The sequence below is a fragment of the Vipera ursinii genome (genome assembly GCF_947247035.1).
Source record: "Vipera ursinii genome assembly, chromosome: 3".
NCBI lineage: Eukaryota > Metazoa > Chordata > Lepidosauria > Squamata > Viperidae > Vipera > Vipera ursinii.
Window position 1 is genome coordinate 139,014,753 of NC_139516.1, and position 13,557 is coordinate 139,028,309.

The 13,557-nt window shown below is 42.1% G+C and overlaps 1 protein-coding gene across 4 annotated transcripts in view; it reads right to left on the reverse strand.

The window, feature by feature from the left end:
* DROSHA (drosha ribonuclease III) overlaps window positions 1-13,557 on the reverse strand; it is a 122,870-nt gene that overhangs the window by 82,825 nt on the left and 26,488 nt on the right. For all 4 annotated transcript variants that reach the window (XM_083359121.1, XM_083359122.1, XM_083359123.1 and 1 more), the window contains exons 9-14: window positions 12,431-12,517; window positions 12,264-12,350; window positions 7,836-7,907; window positions 5,138-5,219; window positions 3,678-3,752; window positions 643-812 (exon numbers count right to left, since the gene is read on the reverse strand). In XM_083359121.1, the coding sequence (XP_083215247.1) occupies window positions 643-812; window positions 3,678-3,752; window positions 5,138-5,219; window positions 7,836-7,907; window positions 12,264-12,350; window positions 12,431-12,517 (573 nt within the window). The remainder of the gene's footprint in view (window positions 1-642; window positions 813-3,677; window positions 3,753-5,137; window positions 5,220-7,835; window positions 7,908-12,263; window positions 12,351-12,430; window positions 12,518-13,557) is intronic.

The window sequence follows — 13,557 nt, forward strand, 5'->3', positions numbered from 1 at the left end:
ACTTTGCTTGTCAGAAGGTTGCGAAAGGTGACCACCTTACCCTGGGACACTGCAACCACCATAAACTACTGAGTGGTGGTGCAGTGGTTAGAATGCAGTATTGCAGGCGAACTCTGCCAACTACCAAGAGTTCGATCCTGACTGGCTCAAGGCTGATTCAGCCTTCCAAAGTCGTTAGAGTGAGGACCCAGATTGTTGCAGGCCATATGCTGATTCCGTAAACCACTTAGAGAATGCTATAAAGGACTATGAAGTGGCATATTAGTCCAAGTATTATTGCTAGCAGCCAAGAGTCCGAATTTTGATCATGTGACCATGGCTGTAAGTGTGAAAAAGGGTCATAAGTCCCTTTTTTCAGTGCTATTGAAAAGTCACTAAACAAATGGTTGTAAATCGAGGACTATCTATATTTTGTGCCTTACTTGGGGATGGCAAAGAGGGCCACAGCTGATGTCATGATGTCACTGAAATATCTAGCCCCATCCAGGTTAGGGTACTCTGGGGAAATTTGTTAAGACACACATTGCTCAACCATAATAGATTCTGTGGTAATATAACATTAAAAACATACTCTTGTCAGTAATAGTTGGAATAGCTAATATTTAGTGTAAATTTTTATTTCAAGAGAGAACATCCCAGTACCATGCCAGAGCTGGTCACTATCATCCCTTTACATTCTTCGGCGTATTTCTGCCACTCCAGCTCTTCCCACTGTAGCATATTGGCAATCTCTTCTTCTGGCACGAGGGGTTTATTGCAGCGTAACAAGTACAGAAGGATCTGATGCATTGACAGAACTTCCTTCCCGCCATCTTAAAAACAGCATTGGACCGATTGTCAAACTCTTCTTATACATTGAAAGGAAAGGAAAGCATTTGAAAACGAGCAATGGTTTCAGGGCAGCAAAATGGCTTCTGCGGAAAATTAGACAGTAGCTTGTCTATACATCACATTGAGACATAAGCTACAACTGGTGGGATTAACTTATCACACTAATTTATAAACCACGGTCTGCAAATTATGATAGGTGGGGTCAGCCAAAATATTAAACCAAAGCCAGACCAACCATATTGGTCTGAGAATGACTACTTTCCCTCTTATACATTATACTGAAAGTTTAATGTACCGGTAAATTATTTTACATTTTTTTTATTTCACAAAGCAAATGCAAGAATTTGAGGGGGGTGTCAGAAACTTCGTTATATCATTTTAGGTCTTAAAATAAGCAGCAAAAAGACTAAGTTTTCATGACAACCTGGACTTTTGCCTTCAAAGCTAGTAGGTCTGTGATACCACATCAAGACATGGTATACACCAGGGGTCTTCAAACTTGGCCCTTTTACATGCTGGAATTCTGGGAGTTGAAGTCCACAAGTCATAAAAGGGCCAAGTTTGAAGACCCCTGGTATACACTTATTTCACAAGCCCAAAAGTCTACACTCAGCTGAATTTTAAACATATTTAAATTATTATTATTTTTTACTTATTTATAAGCCACCAGTCTGAACCCAGTCACCCGGGGCAGCGCAATACACTCAAATATAAGCTATAGCAATAAAATGCAATAAAATTATATTAAAAAGTTGAATCAAAGCTTAACATTTGAAACAAAACAAAAACCCAAAATATTACATCAAATATAATTCAAGCAGTAGAAGAAAAGTACTTCTAGTGCTAGACAGAAATAATAAAAAATATCAGATCCTTAAGAGCAAAACATTAAGAAAAGCACACATTCCAACTGATTTAAAGACACCTTGGCAAAATGTCTATGTATAAGAGATAAAAACAAACTTGAGGGAAATCCTTATTATTATTTGGGCAAAAGTTGTTATTTGAGTGAAAATTTTGTATGATGGCTAGATAATCTCACTGATCATTCTGACTTGCTATAAAGCAGCTTCCTATGAAAATTACATTAGAACAATGAAATAATTTGTGCTGCACATTCTCCATTACAGAGAAGTGCATCTAACACAACAGAAAGTTGTTAGTCCAACCAGAAGTACAGTAAAAGTTTCCTATAGGTAAGAATAATTCCAGACTGTCTTTGTCACTTCCTGAAGAAACTAGAAACAGAAAACCAACCTCAAAAGCAGTGTATTACAGGAGTGTCTATGGAAATTCTCAGTCATCCAGATCACAGTTGTCCCAAAGGTGCTTTTCCAAAAGGCAACTGGACATTTTTTTTAATCCCATTTATATCCCGCCCTTCTCCGAAGACTCAGGGCGGCTTACAATCTAAAGCACAACTCAATGTGCTTAGCAGTAGCCTTCATTCTATGTATATGCCAGCTTATTAGGGCTTTCACACACACCCCAAGCGGCATTTTTACAAAGTCAGCTTATTGCCCCAACAATCTGGGTCCTCATTTTACCTACCTCAGAAGGATGGAAGGCTGAGTCAACCTTGAGCCTGGTGGGACACGAACCTGCACTAATTGCAGGCAGCTGGTGTTACTTAAGGAGGCATTAGCCCACTGCTCCACCAAGGCTCATTCTTTGTGTTTTTTCCTTGAAGACGTTTCACTACTCATCCAAAAAGCTTCTTCAGTTCTAAGAAGGTTCCATACCCATTTGCATTATTCAGGTGCCCCTGAGGGCGTAGAGAAACTGAAGAAGCTTCTTGGATGAGAAGTGAAACGTCTTCAAAGAAAAAAAAAACAATGTCCAGTTGCCTTTCGAAAAAAATACCTTTGGGTATTACATGAGTGGCAGCCAAGAAATCAGAATTCAAACATTCCACAAAGTTTCTGCTGCTTATGAATAATAACCAAAAATTCTCAACTAGTCCCAGGCTACATTTAAACAACATACTTAATCAGGGCAGCTAAAGCAATACATAATTCTAAACTTGGTTACTTTTAAAGGTAAAGGTTCCCCCGCACATGCGTGCTAGTCGTTTCCGACTCTAGGGGCCGGTGCTCATCTCCATTTCAAAGCTGAAGAGCCAGCGCTTGTCCAAGGACGTCTTCCGTGGTCATGTGGCCGGCATGACTAGACGCCAAAGGCGCACGGAGCGCTGTTACCTTCCCACCGTGGTGGTCCCTATTTTTCTACTTGCATTTTTACGTGCTTTCGAACTGCTAGGTTGGCAGAAGCTGGGACGAGTAACAGGCGCTCACTCTGTTACGCGGCACTCGGGATTTGACCCGCCAAACTACCAACCTTCTGATCGACAAGCTCAGCGTCCTAACCCACTGAGCCACCGCGTCCCTTGGTTACTTTTAGGCCGGCTTAATTTTGCTTTTCTTATGGGTTCTGGTTAGCATTCTATCTGAACCTTAGTAGCAGTCTAAGCTTTGTGCACGGTAGAAAAATAAGTATTATGGCTGAACAGATACTAATTTACTTCAAGTACTGAAGCTCTTAAAATAAACTCTTAAGAACAGACATGGATAACATAAATATATGCCAAGGTGACAACTAAATGCGTGGATTTGCAAGTTTGGAAGAGGTAGTGTCCAGGCCAATGTTTGTCGTGCTTGGCAACTTGAAGATGTGTGGAATTCAATTCCCAGAATTCCCCAGTAAGCATAGCTGGCTGAAGAATTCTGGGAGTTGAAGTCCTCACATCTTCAAGTGTCAAGGTTGAGAAACACTAGCCCAGCCATAGATTTATATCAGAGAGAAATAACTAAAAGAATAGCCGTCACGCTGAAACCGAATACACTTACCTGGAAGAAACCTTACGAAGCGTGGCATGAAATGGAACCGAGGACATGAAGTATCACTGTTTTCTGATGAAGGACCTTATATAACAAAATGAACAGCAATGTGCTGCATATCACAAGGTGTAATTTCATAGAGCATTTATCTGCATCTTGGGTACCTCAGTAAAATTAAGCTACTTTTATAGAACTGAGCGTATTCTACAAATGTGCTACAAAGCAAATGATTTTACATCCTGTGAAACAGTATTCTGTTTTGTAAAAAGCACGTTCTTAGCCCCTTTCTCTGGCAAAGACTGGGAACAGATGGCCTTCTAAAGATCATTATACTATAGATCTCATCATAGGTAACCCTGATGGGTGGGACTTATGAGAATTAGCATCTGGAAGGAAACTTAATAGGACTAAACTTTTTTGTCTACTAGAAGGGAAACTCAGAGCACACAACTGCACGATTTCAGAATTATAGTGGACAATAACAAGCATTTGCCACAAAATCTCCCATGGGCATTGTTATAATAGCTATGAAATAGGCAGAAGGTTATATCAACTATTTATGTTCATCACACAACACAAACCTGGCTTTCTGTGACCATTGAACATAATGGAGGGAGAAGTTATCCCTTACACTTTTCTCCTTCTCCCTGCAAACTTATAATTCTTTGAGTATATCTATACCTTGTTTGCTATACAATATCCAGCAGCTCCAGATTGGATATCTCTTTCACTTAAATATTCTGAATTAATCAACTGCCTCCTAATTTAGGGGTAGAAGCAGTTCCGTGTAGTGGCGTCAGGCTAGAAACTGGGAGACTGTGAGTTCTACTCCCATCTTAGGTATAATAAACCAACTGGCTAACCTTGGGCCAGTCACTTTCTATCAGCCCTAGGGAGGAGTCAATGGCAAAGTACTTCTGAAAAACCTTGCCAAAAAAAGTTCAGGGATTTCTCCAGGTAATCTCAAAGAATTGGACATGATTGAATGGAAGGAAAAAACAATTAAGGGATCCCAATATTTTAGGGTCAATGGCTCATTGGAAATTTTTCAGAGCGTTATCACTGGCGCTTTACACAATAGGATGGCAATAAAGGGCAGTTAAGTATACCTAGTCTTATAAGCAAAATACTTGTTTACCAGGGAACAGACCTACTTCTATAGCTCTTTGTATGGCTCAAGGATGCCCTTAACTACCATCCCTAACTAGCTAATCTCTTTTTTCTCCTTGGACAAATGGGAAAAGCTCTTTAAAATCACAATACAAACATGTGATATAAGTCCCCAACTTTTCTTTTCTTTTTTAACAAGATAATTTCCCTTCTTTCATTAAAAGAATCTATAGTCAGATGGGGCAGGGCTTCTAGCATGCATCGAGAGAGAATCTACCAGCATATTCATACAGCAAATAGACAAGTATGCAGCAAACTAGAGATCTCCCGTAAATATATATTTTAAGTAAGATAGTTACCAATCAGATTCCAATCGTACAGTTCCAAAATATCTTTGAAGAGATAGGAGGAGAAAAGTTCCAGGCCTCGGACACAAAAGTTCTGCCGGGGGTGGGGGGGGAGATGAAACAAACAAGTCAAGGCGTTACAATAAACATCTTCACCAACTTTCATCATGAGAGTTGAATATATTCCCTGTAATCCGGGATTAGGAAAGGAGAGGAGGGGAGGACGGGGAGGGGAGAGGGCTGTGGGGGGGGGAAAGAGGAGGGGAGAGGGAGCACAGGGGAGGAGGGGTGAGGAGAGAAGCACACAATCTAGATCCGTGCATGTGCAGATTCGCTCGTCTGCCACTCAGCTCCAGCTGTGCGGCCCGGTTCCTAGCAGCTCACGGACCGATACTGGTCCACGGCCCAGGAACTGGGGAGCCCTGTGTTAGGAAAAGAGTTTTCATTTTTCTTTTCTTTTTCCCCCCTACAACTTTTAATTGCCTCTGTCTCAAATTGGGAGGGGGAGAAAGATTATTAAAGTTTTCTGAATCACAAAATGATTCCCACAGAGGCTTTACTTTTTTAAAAGCAAATGGTGGCGCAGTGGTTAGAATAATACAGCATTGCCGGCAAACTCTGCCCACTTCTGGAGTTCAATCCTAATGGGGCTCAAGATCGACTCAGCCTTCCATCCTTCCAAGGCCAGTAAAATGAAGATCCAGGTGGTTGGGGGGCAATATGCTGACATTGTAAACAACCCAGAGAGAGCTGTAAAACATTATGGGGGTGGTGAATAAGTCTACGTACTATTGCTATTAAATAATCTCTAAATATGGTACAACCAGAAGATATTTAGGTAGGAGGACATTCACAGTATCCGATCTGATTAGGCCCTGTATGCAGAGGCCATGCTATACATACAGCTCTCAAATACAAAATCAAGGATGCATTTCTTCTACTAAGGATCAATGCTCTCTACATGGGGCTGCCCTTGAGGACCACTCGGAGGCTTCAACTGGTGCAGAATGCGGCCGCGTGAGTTGTGATGGGGGTTTCCCGATACTCCCATGTAACACCTCTTCTCTGCGAGCTGCATTGGCTTCCAGTTGCCCTCCGGGTGAGATTCAAGGTGCTGGTGATGACCTATAAAGCCCTAAATGGCATGGGCCCAGATTACTTACGGGAGCACCTGCTGCCGGCGTCAACTTCCCTTCGTCCTGTGCGCTCCCACAGAGAGGGCCTCCTCAGGGTGCCGTCGGTCAGGGACTGCCGGCTGGCGGCCCCCATGGGGAGAGCATTCTCTGTGGGCGCGCCAGCCCTTTGGAATCAATTGCCTGTTGAGCTCCGGATGGCTCCCGACCTTCGCTCTTTCCACCGTGATCTGAAGACCTGGTTGTTTGAACAGGCCAGCCTGGACTAAGGGGTTGGGTTTATTTTTAACTATTTATTGTTAGGGCTAAATTAATTTAATTTTACTTTTAACTTTTGTACATTGTATTTTATTGCCCTGTACACCGCCCTGAGTCCTTTGGGAGAAGGGCGGTATAGAAATTCAATTAATAATAATAATAATAATAATAATAATAATAATAATAATAATAATAATAATAATAATGACATTTTCATAATCAAAGCAAGGATACAGTCCTTCTGTACTAATGGGCTTGCCTCTCTTTTTTTGACTTCTGATCCAAATGCTGTTGGGTTTCTAATTTGACCTCAAATTACAGGGTTTGAATATCAGGGGAAAAGCATACATTGATAAGCAAACCAAGTTTAAATTGCATCTTATAAAAAAAAGCTGTTAAAAATAGGTTTTACATAGGTTTCAGAGTTTCCCCAAGTGTTTGCTTCCTCCCCCCAAACAAATCAAGGGCTAAAGAATTGTGTTATTGTCATTTTCCCCCATTCTTTTAATTTCCAGACTTTCTACTTGCATACTGTAGTATAAACATGGAAGCCTAGAGTTCTTTTCAAGCGTCCTACAGACTTTTATATTAAAATTCCAAAGCCAGACTAAATTCCTTAAAATTCACTTATTGTTAATGTTGGTAGTGGTGTAACAACACATTTCCCTGATCATCTCCCATGTAGCGCTTATCTTATGAAGAAATGTGGAACAAATTTTAGCATTCATACTCTAGTTTGCAGGAAAAAAACATTGACTGTTGAAGAAGCAAGAAATAGAACAAGGAAAGGAGGAAATACAGAATGATCTCAGCAGGGGATCAGTATTTAACCCCCTAAATAGGAATTTCCTCTCTGAAAAGTATTTATTTCAGGCCCCAACTGACAGATTAAAATCATTATACACAATTCCACCTCTTTTCACACAACATTTTTTTCCACCAAAACTAGTTAATTTTGTCAATTGAAAGACACTTATGTTGAAAATTTTACTTCTACTCCCAAATAGATGTATTTTTTTGGTAACAATCACCTGACGAAAGCTTTCAGCAGCACTTAATATTTTACTCAGTTAAGGTTACGGCCTAACTCTTATGGAGGGCATATGTTTAAGTTGTTTTAAGTCTTGCTTTATTGTATTTTTATAATTATATTCCAGAATCATAGACATTGTTATTCTAAAACAATGTATCTTTAATTACAAGTGCCTATCTAGGCATACAATATGTTCCACTTCAGAATATGTATGAATCAAAATCTAAAATATCTTGGTGCAGTGCAAACCAAACAGATGTCTTGAATAATCACACTCATAACTTACTTCAGGCATCATCTCTTCAATGAAATGAATTGTATAATCAATGTTAAATCTGATTACTTTACACAGAGGAATCTAGAAAGAGACAAAGAAACATGGAACACTTTTAAGGAGCCGTGCAATCAACACTCTTAAAGCCTTTGCTGTCTTCTGATACAAATGTAACAGTGTTGCATATGTAAAATAAAGTTTGTGATGACCAGCTGGCAAATGGCATAGAAAGCAGAAAGGTAATGGCATGATCAAATGCTGCCATCTATTGGACATTTAAAGCAAAAGCACCAAAGCCACTAAATATAAACCAGTTATGTATGAACTGTGTATATACATATACATATACATTGCAATGGGAAAATAAACACTGTAATGGAAATACAGGAAATCTATTTATACAACTTATGCTATTCTAATCCATCAAATAATTTATACTGTTAGAAGTTGAGATGAAAGTACACTATCAGAATACAGATCATTCATAATACCAGTGGGCATTTGGTAGTAAAGAAATACTAATATTGTTTGATTACAGAATAACAAGAGTGGGAAGGAACCTTGAAGATCTTCTAGCCCAACCCCCTGCTCAGGCAGGGAACCGTATAACATTTCTGGCAAATGGCTGTCCAATCTCTTCTTTAAAACTTCAGTGTTGGAGCATCCATAACTTCTGGAGGCAAGTCGTTCCACTGATTGATTGTTCTGTTTCTCCTTAGTTCTCTCCTTGATTAGTTTCCATCCATTGCTTCTTGTTGACTCCCCCTGCTTTGTGGCAACCCCCTAGATCAGACATGTCAAACACAAGGCCCGGGGGCCAGATCCAGCCCGTGAAGTGGTTTCATGCGGCCCACGAAGCTATCCTGGAAACAGTGAGGGAACGGCCCCCGCTGCCTTGGCCCTGGCCCAGAGACCCTCCTTCTGCCAGAGACCCTCAGATCTGTCCCACTCCTGCCCAGGCCCCCATAGGCACCCTTGATGTGAACGATGTAGAGCTGGCCATGCCCACCCAGTAGGCCATACACACTTTAGCCACGCCTACACAGTAGGCCACACCCACCCAGGCCACACCCACCCGGCCCTATGAGGGCAACCGCAATGCTGATGCGGCCCTCAATGAAATTGAGTTTGACACCCCTGCCTTAGATATTGGGGTTGCCAGAAGGAAGAAGGAGTCAACCTATTCTCCAAAGCCCCCAAATTACAACATAGTATTTGTTTTGCTTTAAGAACCTCACATCAGCATTCTGAATCCAATATTACGCAAACAGTTCCATGGCTTATCCAACAGTCACTTCAAGACAGGAGTTCCCAAATCTCATGCTCCTGTGATCCCTAAAAGAAGGCTTTGTGCCCCCCACCCCAACCCTGCCAGGGAACAGAACAAATGCTTATACTGAGGTTAGGAAATGGAAGCCTTACTTTAAATTCCACAACTACATTTTGATCTATATTTCATAGAGGTTCACCAACCTGCACAGGCAAACAACAAAGAAGACGGACCAGATCAGGTTTTGCCAGTCAACACTTGGCTCTGTTGCCTGAGCAAGCCTGCAGCCAGTTTACAGGGCAAGATTGGACAGCACGCAAGCCCCCTTTGCAGGAGTGGTGGTGATGAGAGATATCCCAATTCACACTCGGAGAAGCCCTGCTGCACATTATTAGCTGAACTAAGATTTGACCAGGGCCTTGCTATTCCCAGTTCATGCTCTTCAAACATAGCAGAAAACGAGCTCTCATGGTTTAATTATAAAAGGTCAACAATCCTTGACCACCATCTCACACAGGCTACAATTTTCCAAATGAAACAAAAGACACAGTCTCTCTGAGATGCTAGCTCAGTCTGAAGGAAAAAGTTCTGCTTTTTAAATAAAGTGTGTTTTTCCCTGAAAAACTGACACCAGATTCTTTCTGATTTTTTCTCTGTTGCAGAAACGCTTCGGCCAGAGAAGTGCAGCTATGGGCCAAGAATTATTCTTGGCTTTATATTGTTTGTCAGAATACCTCGGATGAGTGCAGGTAGTCCTCGACTTACAACAGTTCATTTAGTGACCAATCAAAACTACAACAGCACTTGTAAGCGACCTATGATCATTTTATCACTGTTGCAGCATCCCCATGGTCAAAATTGGGACGCATGGCAACTGACTCGTATTTTATGATGGTTGCATTGTACCAGGGGTCATGTGTGATCACTTTTTGCAACCTTCTGACAAATAAAGTCAATGGGGAAGCCAGATTCACTTAACAACCATGTTACTAACTGAATAACTGCCGTGATTCACTTAACAATTGTGGCAAGGAAGGTCATAAAATGGGGCATTTAACAACAGAAATTTTGGGCTCAATTGTGGTCGTACGTCGAGGACTACCTCTAGTAGTTTAAGTATTAAGGTAAAGGTAAAGGTTCCCCCACACATGCGTGCTAGTCGTTTCCAAATCTAGGGGCCGGTGCTCATCTCCGTTTCAAAGCTGAAGAGCCAGCGCTTGTCCGAGGATGTCTCCGTGGTCATGTGGCCGGCATGACTAGACGCCAAAGGCGCACGGAACGCTGTTACCTTCCCACCGTAGTGGTCCCTATTTTTCTACTTGCATTTTTACGTGCTTTTGAACTGCTAGGTTGGCAGAAGCTGGGACAAGTAACAGGTGCTCACTCTGTTACGCGGCACTCGGGATTCGACCCGCCAAACTGCCGACCTTCTGATCGACAATCTCAGCGTCCTAACCCACTGAGCCACCGTGTCCCTTTAAGTATTAGTTTAAGTATTACTTCAATACTAATGCAGCAGCAGGAGGAGAAACCATCAGTATGCGGCAACAGTTTGGGGTTGTGTTCCTGTGCCATCAATCTGTTTATGTACTACATGTCTTATGACTTGTGGACTTCAACTCCCAGAATTCCTCAGCCAGGCACGTTGGCTGAGGAATTCTGGGAGCTAAAGTCCACGTCATAAGAGGGCCAAATTTGAAGACCCCTGTGTTTAAACCTTATGAGCATAAAAGAGAATCGAGAAGATGCAAAATAGGATGAATGTTCTCTCTTGCACTTGAACAGATGATGTTTTAGGAAAAGATACCGTTCTTCAGAGAAAATCCCAATAAGGCTCTAGAGAAGAGCTCCCCAACCTTTTCAGCTTGGCGGCCCAGAAGGAAAGGGAGCAGCAGCAAAATGTGTGTGCGCTCAGCCCCACACACACATGCACAAACAGGCATGTGCATGATAGCGGTGCAAGCGAGCACGCATACACAAGCACATCATGCGCACCCACAGCACATGCGCTGGTGAATGTGTGCATGCGCAAGCGGGCCACTGGCACCCATGCACATGCACATATGACATTGGTGGCAGCGCTAGCGTCCCCCACATGTGCATATGGGGTTGCTAGCGCCCGTGCAGTGGTGCTACCGTGGGTTGGCGAGGCTTGCTAGCTATTCCCGGGGCCTGGTGGCCAATAGGCCACAGCCCTGTACCGGCCCGCGGACCATAAGTTGGGGACCCCTGCTCTAGAACCAAACGTTTCCTCTCTGCCAAATATATGCTTCTACCAAAAAAAAATTGTTTACATGTTTAGAAATGCACCATTTCATAAAACAAAGTAGTAAACAAAACAGCTATGTTGAATACAGGCTAAAGTGAGAAACTCAAATGAACCCAAGGGAGACAGGCAATCACTCTTATGATTTAACTCTGTGGAAGTATTGGTTTCCCCCCTCCAGGCACCTTACACATTTCAATTTGGCAGCAACTTCAGAAATAATAAAACCCAACTATACCAAGCCGTATTATTAAGGCCTTTTTATTCCGAAACTATTCATTCTGCTGTGCAGTGGTTCTTCAATCCCACAGAAAATTCCCTCTGGAGGATGGTTCCAGTAAAATCCCTGAAGAGATGGTGGGAAATTAATTGGGCTGTGCCGGCTTGGAAAATTATTTGGAAGAAGTGCTTTGGGCCTTACTCTGCTATTCATTGAAGCAGCCCAACTTTGCAGGAGCCTGTAAACTAAGATGCCATTACCTTAAGAACATGTTTAGAAATGCACCATTTCATAAAAACAAAGTAGTAAACAAAACAGCTATGTTGAATACAGGCTAAAGTGAGAAACTCAAATGAACCCAAGGGAGACAGGCAATCACTCTTATGATTTAACTCTGTGGAAATAAGGCAGGTTTTAAAGCACTGCCGCTCTTTTTTTTCAGGCATCTGATGCACAAGGCTCAGAACACTCTTTCTGAGGTATTTCGGAAACATGCATGGCCCTAGGAATTAAGCTGAGACTTGTTTACATGCTGGGGCAGAGAGGTAAACACTGCAGAAAACAACCAGAATTTGGGAGGGGGGTGTCCCTGCTGCTCTCTGAGCTTGTCTGCTTGCAGACGTTTCATTACCCAGTTGGGTAACAGCATCAGTGCAACCAGAATAGAAAAGAAAGCGTACTTACATTTGTGAGAGGAGCGTGGGAAAACATGGAAAAACCTTCAAAAATGTATTCATGGTCATCGTACTCTATGACGGTGGGTCTGTCGGTCTAAAGAAATAAAAATCGAAAGCTGGGGAAAGCCGTGGTAGGAGACTCAAGAAGCTGCTATCACGCTTCGGATTACTTACTAAGAAGTTGGTAGGAGGGGACACCGTAATGCGGTAATGGAACAATCTTCCAGCATTGTTGGTCATAGGACGGCAGGGTTTAATAGGCTTTAAGGACATAAGAATAGAGAAAATTAATCTTGAAGGAAACTGAATCCCCACAGGAGAGTAGGAAAATTCTGACCCATTTCAGTGGAATCAAACCGTGGTTGCTAAATGAGGACCACCTGCAGAAAGCACAGGATTATGCACGTTAGGCACCATAAATAGCTGATCCCGTTTGGTTGGGAAGACATTTCCTTTCAGTTTTTTTACAATACTAATACTAAGGGAACATACACATTACAGAATGGGAAGTTGTCGTTTTTAAAAGATGTTAAAGGGAAGGTTTGAAGTTGGCCAATCTCATGTTGGCTTAAACCAGGACAAATGGGGAGATGATGCTCAGAACAATCCAACTTCATTATATTTTAGCCCCCCCCCCCACACACACACACACTTTTTTTAAGGGCACTGAAGAATCTTCTACTTTTTCCTGGCTGTGTTGTCAGTTGCTCGTCTTATATTCCAATCCATATTTGGTGGAAGTTCTAACATCGGGGCAGGCTGATTGGTCATTCCACGAAAAATCATGTTATATTTTATTCTACACTTTGGGGGAGGAAGGAAAACCTATATTGGCCTGGATCCTGAGAAGAACGGAGAGAAGAAATGACGAAGGCAACTTAATCCCCACAAGAGAGCAGAAAAATCCCGCTTGCTCTAAACCGACCATCCTGAATTTAGAACCATTTGAACATCTGGACTGCCTGAATTCCCAGCCATTGCCTAGTGTTGTGATGTCTACACATCTAGAGGGCATTGAGGCTGGGGAAAGTCTGCTCTGCAGAGCCCACAGTGGGAATGGCTGAACTGAAGCAGAAGCAATAAAAGTCAGGCTGTGTAAGCAGCAGGGGAAAAATGGACTTTGCTTCAGGAGCACTGAGAACGGCGGTGGGGGGGGTGGACAGAGAGTTGCCTGTTTCGATGCTTCCCAATGTTAAAAATATCTAAGTAAAATTATTTATGTATTTATTTGCTAATAGCATTTATATGGCTGTCCATTTCAGGAAAGTGACTCCGGATGGCATACAACAATCCAATAAAAC